This window comes from Oncorhynchus clarkii, chromosome 27, assembly GCF_045791955.1.
Source record: "Oncorhynchus clarkii lewisi isolate Uvic-CL-2024 chromosome 27, UVic_Ocla_1.0, whole genome shotgun sequence".
In the NCBI taxonomy this organism is placed as follows: Eukaryota; Metazoa; Chordata; class Actinopteri; order Salmoniformes; family Salmonidae; genus Oncorhynchus; species Oncorhynchus clarkii.
In genome coordinates, this window is record NC_092173.1 from 32,839,138 (window position 1) to 32,855,497 (window position 16,360).

At 39.9% G+C, this 16,360-nt stretch overlaps 1 protein-coding gene across 1 annotated transcript in view; it reads left to right on the forward strand.

Moving 5' to 3' along the window:
* The window catches only part of LOC139385488 (roundabout homolog 1-like), a 400,054-nt gene that overhangs the window by 311,759 nt on the left and 71,935 nt on the right, over window positions 1-16,360 (forward strand). The window contains exon 20 of the mRNA XM_071130588.1: window positions 4,244-4,270. Coding sequence (XP_070986689.1) covers window positions 4,244-4,270 — 27 coding nt within the window. The remainder of the gene's footprint in view (window positions 1-4,243; window positions 4,271-16,360) is intronic.

The window sequence follows — 16,360 nt, forward strand, 5'->3', positions numbered from 1 at the left end:
CCTCCCCATACCCTCCCCATGCCCTCCCCATGCCCCTACCTCCTTCTGCTGGGCTCAGGTACGCTGCTGAGTGCCAGGGTCAGGAGAGGTACACCATTCAACCTGGAGACACAAACAATATACTGGCTTAGGTCTGAATCCACCTCTGGCATATTGCCTATTGTGAGTCATGGAAAAGAGAGAGAAACCTGGATGAACCTAAAACACCTATCATTGCTTTGGAAAAGCCTTAGTTTCCAACCATGGTACCTCAGAGCTCTATCATGGTTGAACATTAATGTTGGTTTATAGTGAACATAATGGACTTTGATATCTCTATAGACTATAGAATTGACCGTGTACATCTTGGAGGTTGACTGCATCGTGTGCTAGTGTGCTTTAAACTCTAATCTGCGTTGCTATGGTTAGACAGATGCTAAAATCACAGGGTTGGTCTTCATGGAAAAGGGTTGTGTGGTATGTTCAAAATGAAGCCATGCCCACATGCTATGCCCACATACAAGGCTTTTAACACTAGAGAAAATCCTCAAGGGACCCCAATTTGAGCCAATCAGAAGTCATTCTGACTGCAACATTCCAACAGCTTAGTACATATATTTAGTATATATTTTTGCAAAAATGATAATTTTGTTGTGTTTATGAAGGTCTTGGGTAACATTAAAATATAAAGATTTTATTTTTTTTGGGGTGCTGAAATCAAAGAGCGGAACTTGTGGCCAATCAGTAGGACCTCTGAAGACTTTGTGAGTACAGTTATCTGCTCGGAGGCTGGAGAGAGAGAGGCTAGTGGAGAAGCTGAGGTTGGCTCCAGAGACCATTAAGGACCCCTTCCTTTTCTTCCAGAGGAGCTGAGCAGTGCGTCAGTGTTTCCTCACATTAACTCTAACTCTCTGAGCACAGTAGGCAAATCTCTCTCTCTCTCTCTCTCTCTCTCTCTCTCTCTCTCTCTCTCTCTCTTTCTCTCTCTCTCTCTCTCTCTCTCTCTCTCTCTCTCTCTCTCTCTCTCTCTCTCTCTCTCTCTCTCTCTCTCTCTCTGTCTCTCTCTCTCTCTGTCTCTGTCTCTCACTGTCTCTGTCTCTCTCTCTCTCTCTCTCTCTCTCTCTCTCTCTCTCTCTCTCTCTCTCTCTCTCTCTGTCTCTCTCTCTCTCTTTTTCTCTCTCTCTCTCTGTCTCTCTCTCTGTCTGTCTCTCTCTCTCTCTGTCTCTCTCTCTATTTCTCTCTCTCTTTCTCTCTCTTTCTCTCTTTCTCAACCCCCTATTTCTGCTATTTAAAACCACAAGAGGCCATGGTCTTTGTTGGAAGTGGTAACCAAGAATGTTTTGAGAGAAGAAGAGTATAATTGCAACCACATGAAGCAACAAGCTGGACTCAGTGTGAAGTGGGTTGAACTGGAGCTGTAGGAGGAGACAGAGTGTCCGTGTGTCCGTATGTGTCTGTGCGTTTGTGTGTCTGTGTGTCCTTGTGGTCTCGTGCGGTCTGTGTGTGCCTGTGTTTGTTTGTTCGTGCATGCGTGTGTGTGTGTGTGTGATATGATGTCTCGTCCAGCCAGTGAATAAGCTGTCTCTGACGGTCTCATCTCATTGTGGTAATTTGATTGAGTTTTTCAATCACGTTAATATTTCTCACCGAGCACCTCACATGTCAAGTGTCAATCTCTCTCCTCTTCAAAGCCGAACCGCAGACAGATTAAACCTTGCAAATAGACCAATCTATTCAGCTGCTCTGAGCTTCAAGGAGAGCAGAGCAGGAATCCAAACAAGAGGGAATGATTGTGGCATTAAAGGTTGTGTTTACATAAATAAAAGGAGATGAAGAGGTGAGGACAGCTGTATCTCAGTGATAGCTACAGCACCTTCACAAAGTATTCATACCCCTTGACAACAGCCTGAATTCAAAATGGATAAAACATTTCTCACCCATCTACACAAAATACCCTTTAATGATAAAGTGAAAACACATTATTTAACATTTTTACTAATTAATTGAAAATGAAATACAGAAATATCTCATTTACATAAATATTCATAGCCCGTTGTCAATACTTTGGCTGTGATTAAATCTGTATTTCTGGGAAAGTTTATATGATCTTTCCACACCTGGATTGTGCAATATTGGCCCATGTATTACTTTCAAAATATTTCAAGCTCTGTCAAATTGGTTGTTGATCTTAGCTTGACAACCATTTCCAGGTCTTGCCATAGATTTTCAAGTAGATTTAAGTCTTAACAGTAACTCGACCACTCAGAGACAATTACTGTCTTTTTGGTAAGAACTCCAGTGTAGATTTGGCCTTGTGTTTTAGGTTATTGTCCTGCCGAAAGGTGAATTCATCTCCCAGTGTCTGGTGGAAAGCAGACAAACAGGTTTTCTTCTAGGATTTTGCCTGCGCTTAGCTCCATTCAGTTAAATTGTTTTATCCTGAAAAGCTCCCCAGTCCTTAACATACCCTATGTTTGAAAATAATGTGGAGAGTCGTACTCATCAAATTGTTGTTTTGGATTTGCCGGAAACATAACACTTTGTATTGAGGACAAAAAGTGAATTTCTTTGCCACATTTTTTGTGGGTTTACTTTAGTGCCTTGTTGCAAACAGGATGCATGTTTTGAATATTTTTATTCTGTACAGGCTTCCTTCTTTTCACTCTGTCAATTAGGTTAGTATTGTGGAGTAACTAGAATGTTGTTGATCCATCCTCAGTTCTCTATCACAGTCAATAAACTTTTAAAGTCACCACTGGCCTCATGGGGAAATCCCTGAGCGGATTCCTTCCTCTCCGGTAAAGGAGTTAGGAAAGACACCTTTATCTTTGTAGTGACTGGTGTATTGATACACCATCCAAATTGTAATTACTAACTTCACCATGCTCAAAGGGAGATTCAATGTCTACTTTTTTATTTTTACCCATCGGCCAATAGGTGACGTTCTTTGTGAGACATTGAAAACCTCCCTGGTCTTTGTGGTTGAATCCGTGTTTGAAATTCGCTGTTGGACTGAGGGACCTGACAGATCATTTTATGTGTGGAGTAGTTAGATAAGGTCATTCAACATGTTTTACTTCTGAAATGTAGGTCTGTCATAACAAAGGGGTTGAGTACTTATTGACTGTTATTGACTTTCAGCTTTTCATTTTAAATTAATTTGTTAAAATGTCTAAAAACAATTCTCAATTTCAGTCTGTAAGAAAACAACAATTGGAAGAAGTCAAGTGGTGTGAATAGTTTCTGAAGGCACCTTCTGTGTGGTGGGCTGAGGGCTGAGGGCGATGGGAGAAATGCAATGGTTTATAGCCTAAATATTGGTTGATGATAAGGGAGAATATATTTTGTAAATTGTTTAGACAGATTAGAAACAGGAGGAAACAGAGGAGTGAAAGTTGGACTTTTGGGGCAGTAAGATGGCACATTTAATTTGAATTTTACACACTAAACCACACAGACACACTGTAAAAAAAAATTCTGGGGTGAATTGAAATAGACTCAAAAAACCACCAATATGTACTTAATACAAATGTATTCAATGATTCAATGATTCAATGATTTTATCTCCAAAAATTAAGGATCAATAGAACTGAATCTGTTTCTTAAAATGTAGGTATATTTTATAAGAGGATAACCAACTATAGAGACAATCAAGTGATTGAACTAATTTGAAGTCTGGTTTTTATCTCCTTGCAATCTCCTATCTTGCCACAGTAGCTCTGTTTTTAGAGGATGGTGGGTAATTCCATTATTTTTTTTTAGATTATATGATTATTTTACAACCCATTCCCACAACTCTTAATAGTAGAGGGAAACACAGTATCCTGCAATGTTGGCTGTAACACCACCAGTTAATGCTGGTGAATTGAGCACTGGTGAATTGAGCACTGGTGAATTGAGCACTGGTGAATTGAGCACTGTGCTCAACAATGTCTCTCAAAATGGGTTAAACTGGCAAAGGATCAGGTGCATAAATAAATGATTAAGTGGTGTTATAACACAGTGTCATTTTTCAAACATCCTCAGGATGATGTGTTTCAGCACTCTAGTAAAGTTAAGGTTTCGTCTCCTTGAATTTGGTGGCAGCATAGTTGCCACTAGTCTTGGTGTCACAAAGCACTTCATTTTAACAGCGTGGAGTAAAGAGAACCCTGGTGTGTTGCTCGTTGGATTCAAGAGAAAGATATGTGTTGCTATGTTATGTTATATTAATGGTGTTTTTCTCTCTCGTTCCCCTTTCGTGGGCCTCTGCTTGGACCAGCAGTGCCATCTTTTACCTTCACTCCTACAGGTAAGAACTTCTGATAATGTTTGACTCAATTCCATTGCACGTTCTCTATAAAGTCTCATAACTGTCTATTTATCCACCTTTCAATGCAAGACTGCACTCACTGAGTTACACACAGCTGGCCTGAACAGGCCCAGTAGTCATTCTAGTCAGTCAAAAGATACACTCTTTGGTAAAAGGTCCACAGCCACCAGAAAGGGAGCAGTGAGGTTTATGGTTGTACAAAGTGGTGTGGCGAGCCGTGCCGTGCCGTCCGTGCTGCTAAGAAGCTGTTAAAACTGGCTGGGACTTGATCAAAGGGCTGCTGCTGCCCGCCTCTCTGCCTCTGATAGGATTTAGAATGATGACACGTGGTCAGTGACATGGACCAATCAGACAGAGCTGTGGACACGGTGTGATGATGTGGAGGCCCATCTCTCTCAGTTCAATTCAATTTAAGGGCTTTATTGGCATGGGAAAACATATGTTAGCATTGTCAAAGCAAGTGAAGTAGATAATTAACAAAAGTTAAATAAACAATAAAAAGTAACAGTAAACTTTACACTCACAAAAGTTCCAAAATAATAAAGACATTTCAAATGTCATATTAAGTGCAAATAGTTAAAGTACAAAATGGAAAATAAATAAACATAAATATGGGTTGTATTTACAATGGTGTTTGTTCTTCACTGGTTGCCTTTTCTTGTGGCAACAGGTCACAAATCCTTCTGCTGTTATGGTACACTGTGGTATATTACCCAATAGCTATTATTTGTGGGAATTCTTTGTGGGTCTGTGTAATCTGAGGGAAATATGTCTCTAATATGGTCATACATTTGGCAGGAGGTTAAGAAGTGCAGCTCAGTTTCCACCTCATTTTGTGGACAGTGAGCACATAACCTGTCTTCTCTTGAGAGCCATGTCTGCCTACGGTGGCCTTCTCAATAGCGAGGCTATGCTCATTGAGTCTGTACATAGTCAAAGCTTTCCCTAAGTTTGGGTCAGTCACAGTGGGTTAGGTATTCTGCTACTGTGTACTCTTGTTTAGCGCCAAATAGCATTCTAGTTTGCTCAGTTTTTTTTAAAAATTATTTTTGTAAATTCTTTCTCATGATTTGGTTTAGTCTAATTGTGTTGCTGACCTGAGGCTCTGTGGCGTCTGTTTGTGTTTGTGAACAGAGCCCCAGAACCAGCTTGCTAAGGGGGGCTCTTCTCTGGGCTAATTTCTCTTTAGGTGATTGCTTTGTTATGGAATCGCTTCCTTTTAGGTGGTTGTAGAATTTAACAGCTCTTTTCTGAATTTGGATAATTAGCTGTTATCGTCCTAATTCTGCTCTGCTTGCATTATTTGGTGTTTTTACATTGTACACAGATGATATTCTGCATGCAGAGTCTCAATTTGGTGTTTGTCCCATTTTGTGAATTCTTGGTTGGTGTGCGGACCCCAGACCTCACAACCATGAGGGGAAATGGGTTCTATAAATGTTTCTAGTATTTTTGGCCAGATCCTAATTGGTATTTTAAATGTTATGTTCATTCTGATGACATAGAAGGCCCTTCTTGCCTTGTCTCTCAGCTCATTCACAGCTTTGTGATAAGTTAACTCAGCCTAAACATCAGTGCCACAGATATGTAGAGTTTTTGGTGTGTTCCAGGGCAACGATGTCTAGATGGAATTTGTGTTCGTGGTCCTGACAACTGGACCTCTATCTCTCATATATATATATATACCTGTGCCAATCCTTGTAAATCAGAGAGAGAGGGAGAGAAGAAAAGAGAGAAGAAGAGAGCGAGAGGGGGAGTTATGTGAATCTTGTGGTTGTGGTGGCTAATCCCATCTGTGCAGAGCAGAGTCTTTATCTAAACTGTGAGAGTTGTTTTTCTCCTCCTCGTCAGCCACGGGGCTTGGTGGGATCACAACTAATACCTAATACTTTTAATGCTGCAATCTTGTTTTTTGAACCGCTGGACCGCTTTCAGGTGAAACCTATTTAGTCAGCTGGATATTTCTGGGCCAGTTCCTTAATGCATGAAGTTAGAGTTGCTGCTTCTTTACGTTTATAATCCTAGAAGCTGCCTTGGCACTGAATGTAAAGGCAGGATCTTGTCAGTGTTAATCTTCCGCTAGATGTTAATTTGAGAGGTGTTACATTTTGCGTCATGGAAGTCCTGAATGCTCTCTTTCTAGAACCCGACACCCTCAGCACACAGGGAGAAAAACACCTAACTGGAGGTGACAGCATTCCCTCCCCCATATGCCCCCCCCCTAGACACAACTGCAACAACATAACCAACAAAAACGGGTCACAACTCCTGCAGCTCTATCGGAATGCTGAGTATGTACATAGTCAATGGTAGGCTTCGAGGGGACTCCTATGGTAGGTACACCTATAGCTCATCTCTTGGCGTTAGTACTGTAGACTACTTTATCACTGACCTCAACCCAGAGTCTCTTAGAGCCTTCACAGTCAGTCCACTTACACTTCTGATCACATCAGATCCCTGCAAAATCACACTCTACTTGAACAGAGCTATGCTCAAACCAAAGGAACTGAATGATATTAAGAAATGCTATAGATGGAAGGAAAATTGTGTGGAAATCTACCAAAAAACAATTAGGCCACAATAAATGCAATTCCTTCTAGACAATTTCCTGGACAAAATGTTTCACTGTAATAGTGAAGGTGTAAACTTGACAGTAGAAGACCTAAACAATATATTTGACCTCTCAGCTTTCTTATCAAATCTATAAATATCAAGCAGATAACTTAAGAAAATGAACAACAATGAAAAATGGTTTGATAAAATGCAAAAACCTAAGAAAGACATTGAGAAACCTATCCAAACAAAAACATAGAGACCCAGAAAACCTGAGCCTACGCCTTCACTATGGTGAATCACTAAAACAATACAGAAATACTCTCCGGAAAAAGAAGGAAGAGCACATCAGAAATCAGCTCAATGTAATTGAAGAATTCGTAGAATCTAACCACTTCTGGGAAAATTGGAAAACAAACAGCAACAAAAAGAGTCATCTATCCAAAACGGAGATGAAGAACAAACAGTAAAAAACATATTCAGTGGTTCCTCCTTTAAAAGTTGTGAGCTTACACCGCAGACTTAGAGGTACCCAGTGTCACGGCTTCATTGCTCTAGACCACCATAAGGTGGAGTTAGAGCACTCATTTGGGTTCCAAGGTTTCTATATGACCAATCATATTGAGTGGTTCAAATGACGAATTTGACGCAGGCCACATGTCCCCGGTGACTTCAGCAAAGATGGCTGACAGAACATTACGGGGAAGCAAATGTATGTTGCTATAACGTCATAACAAGTCAAGCATAACATTTACAATTGAGAGGAATATGTTCGTTAACGTAGAGACAAACGATTGTGCACATATTTTTGTTGTTTAGTTCATTTACGAAAATGGCTATTTATCAAGTTTTTTTCAGCCATATCTGATACCAGGTGTATCAAACTCATTCATTATAACAAGCAGGGAGCAGGTTTCGAACCCTAAACATTCTAACCTGAAGTCCAGCACACGATCAACTGTGCCCAAATGTATTAATTGGGGTTGGGGCCGATTGTGGCTAAAAACACTTTATCAATTGGAATCTTTAACGTGGAAAGGGAAAGAATGATTATTATGAGTTTTTGACAAGCGTAGCAGGATGGTTTGTTAGCTGAACAATAGATTATTCAGCCTTTACTAAAAAATGGTGTAATGGCCGAGCTAGGTGTGAACCCGAACTCCCCCCCCAACTTGAGTTAGGTGTGACCCCCCCTCCCCAACTTGCAACAAGTCATTTTCAGGACTATCTAAAAGAAAAAAGAAAAAAAAGCAGCAGAGATGCGCAATAGGTTTCTAAGAAGAGGCTATTCCCCACAATGTGTGGAGGAAGCTATGAAATTTGGCATTGGGGAAAACACGAGATGAACTGCTACAAAAAAGACCAGCTAAAGCTAAAGAACACTCTGTAATGTTAAAAACCTATCTCAGCAAAAAAAGAAATATCCTCTCACTGTCAACTGTGTTTATATTCAGCAAACTTAACGTGTAAATATTTGTATGAACATAACATTCAACAACTGAGACATAAACTGAACAAGTTCCACAGACATGTGACTAACAGACATGTAATAATGTGTCCCTGAACGAAGGGGGGGTCAAACTCAAAATTAACAGTCAGTATCTGGTGTGGCCACCAGCTGCATTAAGTACTGCAGTGCATCTCCTCCTCATGGACTGCACCAGATTTGCCAGTTATTGCTGTGAGATGTTACCTCCCTCTTCCACCAAGGCACCTGCAAGTTCCTGGACATTTCTGGGGGGGAATGGCCCTAGCCCTCACCTTCCGATCCAACAGATCCCAGGTGTGCTCAATGGGATTGAGATCCAGGCTCTTCGCTGGCCATGGCAGAACACTGACATTCCTGTCTTGCAGGAAATCACACACAGAACGAGCAGTATGGCTGGTTGCATTGTCATGCTGGAGGGTCATGTCAGGATGAGCCTGCAGGAAGGGTACCACATGAGGGAGGAGGATGTCTTCCCTGTAACACACAGCATTGAGATTGCCTGCAATGACAATAAGCTCAGTCTGATGATGCTGTGACACACTGCCCCAGACCATGACGGACCCTCCACTTCCAAATCGATCCCGCTCCATGATGCCATCTATTTTGTGAAGTGCACCAGTCCCTCCTGTAGAAAAGCACCCCCACAACATGATGCTGTCACCCCGTGCTTCACAGTTGGGATGGTTTTCTTCGGCTTGCAAGCCTCTCCCTTTTTCCTCCAAACATAATGATGGTCATCATGGCCAAACAGTTCTATTTTTGTTTCATCAGACCAAAGGACATTTATCCCAAAAGCACGATCTTTGTCCCCATGTGCAGTTGCAAACCGTAGTCTGGCTTTTTTATGACAGTTTTGGAGCAGTGGCTTCTTCCTTGCTGAGCGGCCTTTCAGGTTATGTCGATATAGGACTCGTTTTACTGTGGATATGGCTACTTTTGTACCTGTTTCCTCCAGCACCTTCACAAGGTCCTTTGCTATTGTTCTGGGATTGATTTTGCACTTTTCACACTGAAGTATGTTCACCTCTAGGAGACAGAACGCGTCTCCTTCCTGAGTGGTATGACAGTTGTGTGGTCCCATGGTGTTTATACTTGCGTAGTATTGTTTGTACAGATGAATGTGGTACCTTCATGCATTTGGAAATTGCTCCCAAGGAAGAACCAGACTTGTGGAAGTCTACAATTTGTTTTCTGAGGTCTTGGCTGATTTCTTTTGATTTTCCCATGATGTCAAGCAAAGAGGCACTGAGTTCGAAGGTAGGCCTTGAAATACATCCACAGGTACACCTCCAATTGACCCAATTGACTCAAATTATGTCAATTAGCCTATCAGAAGCTTCTAAAGCCATGACCTCATTTTCTTGAATATTCCAAGCTGTTTAAAGAGACAGTCAACTTAGTGTATGTAAACGTCTGACCCACTGCAATTGTGATACAGTGAGTTATAAGTGAAATAATCTGTCTCTAAACAATTGTTGGAAAAATGACTTGAGTCATCCTAACCGACTTGCCAAAAGTATGGTTTGTTAACAAGAAATTTGTGGAGCTGTTGAAAAATGAGTTTTTATGACTCCAACGTGTATGTAAACTTCCAACTTCAACTGTATATTTATTTATATATATATATTTTTTTAAACACGTGAGTCACATATTTTATAATATATATATATATATATATATATACAGTGCCTTGCGAACGTATTCGGCCCCCTTGAACTTTACGACCTTTTGCCACATTTCAGGCTTCAAACATAAAGATATAAAACTGTATTTTTTTGTGAAGAATCAACAACAAGTGGGACACAATCATGAAGTGGAACGACATTTATTGGATATTTCAAACTTTTTTAACAAATCAAAAACTGAAAAATTGGGCGTGCAAAATTATTCAGCCCCTTTACTTTCAGTGCAGCAAACTCTCTCCAGAAGTTCAGTGAGGATCTCTGAATGATCCAATGTTGACCTAAATGACTAATGATGATAAATACAATCCACCTGTGTGTAATCAAGTCTCCGTATAAATGCACCCGCACTGTGATAGTCTCAGAGGTCCGTTAAAAGCGCAGAGAGCATAATGAAGAACAAGGAACACACCAGGCAGGTCCGAGATACTGTTGTGAAGAAGTTTAAAGCCGGATTTGGATACAACATTTTTTCCCAAGCTTTAAACATCCCAAGGAGCACTGTGCAAGCGATAATATTGAAATGGAAGGAGTATTAGACCACTGCAAATCTACCAAGACCTGGCCGTCCCTCTAAACTTTCAGCTCATACAAGGAGAAGACTGATCAGAGATGCAGCCAAGAGGCCCATGATCACTCTGGATGAACTGCAGAGATCTACAGCTGAGGTGGGAGACTCTGTCCATAGGACAACAATCAGTTGTATATTGCACAAATCTGGCCTTTATGGAAGAGTGGCAAGAAGAAAGCCATTTCTTAAAGATATCCATAAAAAGTGTTGTTTAAAGTTTGCCACAAGCCACCTGGGAGACACACCAAACATGTGGAAGAAGGTGCTCTGGTCAGATGAAACCAAAATTGAACTTTTTGGCAACAATGCAAAACGTTATGTTTGGCGTAAAAGCAACACAGCTCACACCATCCCCACTGTCAAACATGGTGGTGGCAGCATCATGGTTTGGGCCTGCTTTTCTTCAGCAGGGACAGGGAAGATGGTTAAAATTGATGGGAAGATGGATGGAGCCAAATACAGGACCATTCTGGAAGAAAACCTGATGGAGTCTGCAAAAGACCTGAGACTGGGACGGAGATTTGTCTTCCAACAAGACAATGATCCAAAACATGAAGCAACATCTACAATGGAATGGTTCAATAATAAACATATCCAGGTGTTAGAATGGCCAAGTCAAAGTCCAGACCTGAATCCAATCGAGAATCTGTGGAAAGAACTGAAAACTGCTGTTCACAAATGCTCTCCATCCAACCTCACTGAGCTCGAGCTGTTTTGCAAGGAGGAATGGGAAAACATTTCAGTCTCTCGATGTGCAAAACTGATAGAGACATACCCCAAGCGACTTACAGCTGTAATCGCAGCAAAAGGTGGCGCTACAAAGTATTAACTTAAGGGGGCTGAATAATTTTGCACGCCCAATTTTTCATTTTTTGATTTGTTAAAAAAGTTTGAAATATCCAATAAATGTCGTTCCACTTCATGATTGTGTCCCACTTGTTGTTGATTCTTCACAAAAAAATACAATTTTATATCTTTATGTTTGAAGCCTGAAATGTGGCAAAAGGTCGCAAAGTTCAAGGGGGCCGAATACTTTCGCAAGGCACTGTATATATTATATATATTATATATATTTATATATAAATAAAACATTTCTTACAGAGCCGTGATGACCGCAGATTGACATTGCCAAACGCTCATCATCTTCATTCATCAGTGAGTCAATGGCTTGAATAGTCATTGACTCACTCACGCGTTTAAAAGGAATGAGATGGAGTCACAATCCATGCCAGGCACACCTGTGAGCTCTGGAACTCCACCTCCAACAGGCAGAGTCAACATACCTGGCGGGTTCATCAGGTCGTCAGTTCACCCTGACATTTCCATTCCTCTTCTGACAACAGAACTTGACCAACAGCTCACCAGGCACAGCAAGGGCCGCCCAGACCGTTATGCTGTTCTGCTATTCCAAGGATGTGTAACCGAAGACAGATACCACGAGTGGGCACAGAATACATAGCCTTCCTGCTGTGGCCATCAACAGTGGGGCAAAAAAAGTATTTAGTCAGCCACCATTTGTGCAAGTTCTCCCACTTAAAAAGACGAGAGAGGCCTGTAAATGTTCATCATAGGTACACTTCAACTATGACAGACAAATTTATTTTTAAAAATTCACTCAAAATCTCACGATACATGGCCCCATTCAATCTTTCCTTTATCAGTCGTCCTGGTCCCTTTGCAGAAAAACAGCCCCAAAGCATGATGTTTCCACCCCCATGCTTCATAGTAGGTATGGTGTTCTTTGGATGCAACTCAGCATTCTTTGTCCTCCAAACACGACGAGTTGAGTTTTTACCAAAAAGTTATATTTTTGGTTTCATCTGACCATATGACATTCTCCCAATCTTCTTCTGGATCATCCAAATGCTCTCTAGCAAACTTCAGATGGGCCTGGACATGTACTGGCTTAAGCAGGGGGACACGTCTGGCACTGCAGGATTTGAGTCCCTGGCGGCGTAGTGTGTTACTGATGGTAGGCTTTGTTACTTTGGTCCCAGCTCTCTGCAGGTCATTCACTTGGTCCCCCCGTGTGGTTCTCATTATCATTTTGACCCCACGGGGTGAGATCTTGCGTGGAGCCCCAGATCGAGGGAGATTATCAGTGGTCTTGTATGTCTTCCATTTCCTGATAATTGCTCCCACAGTTGATTTCTTCAAACCAAACTGCTTACCTATTGCAGATTCAGTCTTCCCAGCCTGGTGCAGGTCTACAATTTTGTTTCTGGTGTCCTTTGACAGCTCTTTGGTCTTGGCCATAGTGGACTTTGGAGTGTGACTGTTTGAGGTTGTGGACAGGTGTCTTTTATACAAGTTCAAACAGATGCCATTAATACAGGTAACGAGTGGAGGACAGAGGAGCCTCTTAAAGAAGAAGTTACAGGTCTGTGAGAGCCAGAAATCTTGCTTGTTTGTAGGTGACCAAATACTTATTTTCCACCATAATTTGCAAATAAATTCATTACAAATCCTACAATGTGATTTTCTGGATTTCTTTTCTTCTCATTGTGTCTGTCATAGTTGAAGTGTACCTATGATGAAAATTACAGGCCTCTCTCATCTTTTAAGTGGGAGAACTTGCACAATTGGTGGCTGACTAAATACTTTTTTGCCCCACTGTATTTCAGCACCATTAAGCGCTGCTCTGAGACAAGCATGGAGAAACGAAAATGTTCAAATATTCCATGATATTCTTAAAATATGTGTTGACTGATTATAAGCATGTGATGTCTGCTAAATAATCAAGTTATGTTTCTCCAGAAATAAATAATTCTAAATAACTGTTTTTTTTTACAAATTAGTGAGAATGTGTCAGCCCATGTTCAAGAATTGCCTTTTTCTCGCTCACTCTAGGTTAAATGAAAACAAAATCTTCAAAATGTCATTACTTTTTAAACAAATCGATTATTATGATGAATTAATTATATAAAAGCCCGTTGAATATTCTTAGATATTCTTACAGATCCTAACGGAAAATCATCCTTAGATATTAACTCTTGGAACCACCCATCCCAGATCCGTGGTAATTGTCATCAACTACGCTAAATAGCATAGCGCAACGGTCAAATAATCTTACTATAAAATATTAATATTCATGAAATCACAAGTGAAATATAGCGAAACACAGCTTAGCCTTTTGTTAATCACCTTGTCGTCTCAGATTTAGAAATTATGCTAGACAGCGAAAACAATACAAGCGTTTGTGTAAATTTATCGATATACTAGAAAAACATTATGTACACCTAGCGGCAGGTAACTTGGTCACGAAAATCAGAAAAGCAATCAAATTAATTGTTTACCTTTGATGATCTTCGGATGTTTTCACTCACGAGACTCCCAGTTAGACAGCAAATGTTAATTTTGTTCCTAAAGATATGTTTTATATCCAAATACCTCTGTTAGTTTGATGCGTTATGCCCAGGAATCCATATTTCCGGTCACGACAACGCAGACAAAAATTCCAAATTATATCCATAATATCGGCAGAAACATGGCAAACATTTTTTTATAATCAACCCTCAATGTGTTTTTCAAATATCTATTCGATAATATATCAACCGGGACAGTTGGCTTCTCACTAGGACCGGGAGGAAAAAATGGCTACCTCTCTGTTTTGAGAGCCAACAACAGACCACTTATACAATGTGGACGTTTACGCTCATTCTTCAAAATAAAGGCCTGAAACTTTGTCTAAAGGCTGTAGACACCTTAGGGAAGCCACAGAAAAAGGAATCTGGTTGATATCAATGGGCAATAGGGATGCATAGAAAGACAGTGGTTTCAAAATAAGAGTCACTTCCTGATTGCATTTCTCAGCCTTTCGTCTGCAATATCAGTTCTGTTATACTCACAGACAATATTTTTACAGTTTTGGAAACTTTAGAGTGTTTTTTATCCCAAGCTGTCAGTTATATGCATATTCTAGTATCTGGTCCTGAGAAATAGGCCATTTAATTGGGAACGTTATTTTTCCAAAAATAAAAATAGTGCCCCCTAGCATTGATATATAGTCCTCCAATCCTCTAAATGTAAGGAAAATGCATTCCACTCGACAACATCCGGTGAAATTGGAGGGCGCGTAATTCAAATAAATAATCATAATATTAAACATTTATGAACATACAAGTATCTTATCTCATTTAAAAGCTTACTTTCTTGTTAATCTAACTGCATTGTCCGATTTACAATAGGCTTTACAGCGAAAGCATACCATGCGATTGTTTGAGGACGGCACCCCACATCAACATATTTTTCAACCAGCACAGGCTTCATAAAATCACAAATAGTGATTAAATAAATCACTTACTTTTTAAAATCTTCCTCTGTTTGCAATCCCAAGGGTCCCAGCTACAACATGAATGGTCGTTTTGTTAGATAAAATCCGCTATTGCTAAACTTTGTTCAAACAAGTCAGACTATGTTTCTATTTAATCCTCAAGTACCCTAAAATGTAAATAAACTATAATATTTCACATGGAAAGAAGTATGTTCAATAGAAAAGTATAATTAGCAGGTGCGCCTCCTCTTTGTCACGCGCCGACAGAATAATTTTCCACTAGGACTCTTTGTACCAAAACTCTAAATTCTTCCTCGTCTTTGGAGAAACAAGCCTGAAACAATGAACAAAGACTGTTGACCTCTAGTGGAAGCCATAGGAATTGCAATCTGGGAGCTGGAATTACATAGGACCCATAGCTTTCCATTATAAGAACCTGGGACCTCAAAAAAATAAAGATTCTGGTTGGTTTTTCTTTGGATTTATGCCTGCCGTATCAATTGTGTTATAGTCTCATACATTATTTTAACATTTCACAAACTTCAAAGTGTTTTCTGTCCAATGGTACCAATTTAATGCATACCCTGGCTTCTGGGCTTGAGTAACAGGCAGTTTACTTTGGGCACGTCAGTCAGGCAGCAATTCAGAAAAATAGACCCTATCACTAAGAATTATAATTATAAGGGAGAGCAGGCCATGTCTGTACTACAGAATGCAGGGAACGCGGGAGACTGGTGTTATTTCATAGTTGTGAAGTCTTCACTATTAATCTACAATGTAGAGAATAGTACAAATAAAAATCCTGGAATGAGTAGGTGTGTCCAAACCTTTGACTGGTACTTGCTTAATTAGAATAATATTATGGTGTTTCTATTGTATGAAAAACGAAAACTTCAGGGTTTCGGTTAGGATGGAAAATATGGCGATGTACAACATGACGGTTGGGAGTAGACTACAGGATTGGAGGATTCTAAATTGTTTGCCTTCATTAGACAACTTTGCTCCGATATTTCTGAAATCAGTGATATTTATTCCCATAGCAATTCATTATGGATCCATAACTAAATCAACATCTGCATTTTAAAAGAGTATTTTTTTATTATTATTTTATTAACAAAATGTGTTTATTTGTTTATTAGGCTACTGTGCCATCTACAATACATACTGTAGTTAACATGGGACTCTTTCAAAATGCAGATGTTTAATTTAGTTATGGATCCATAATGAATTGTTTTACATCGCCATATTTTCCATCCTAACCGAAACCCTGAGGGTTTCATTTTTCATTTTTCTCTGAATAGAAACACCATAATATTAATCTAATTAATTAAGCCACATTTCTTAAAATCAGTCCCATATATTATGTTATTACAAAAAATGTTTTAAATTCTCTGGTAATGCCAATATGAAATACTATCAAACGCTTCTTAAAGATGCCCTCTGGTGGTCAAACTAGCAACAACTTGCAGTAACAGAAACAATGGCTGTATGACGCAACTTT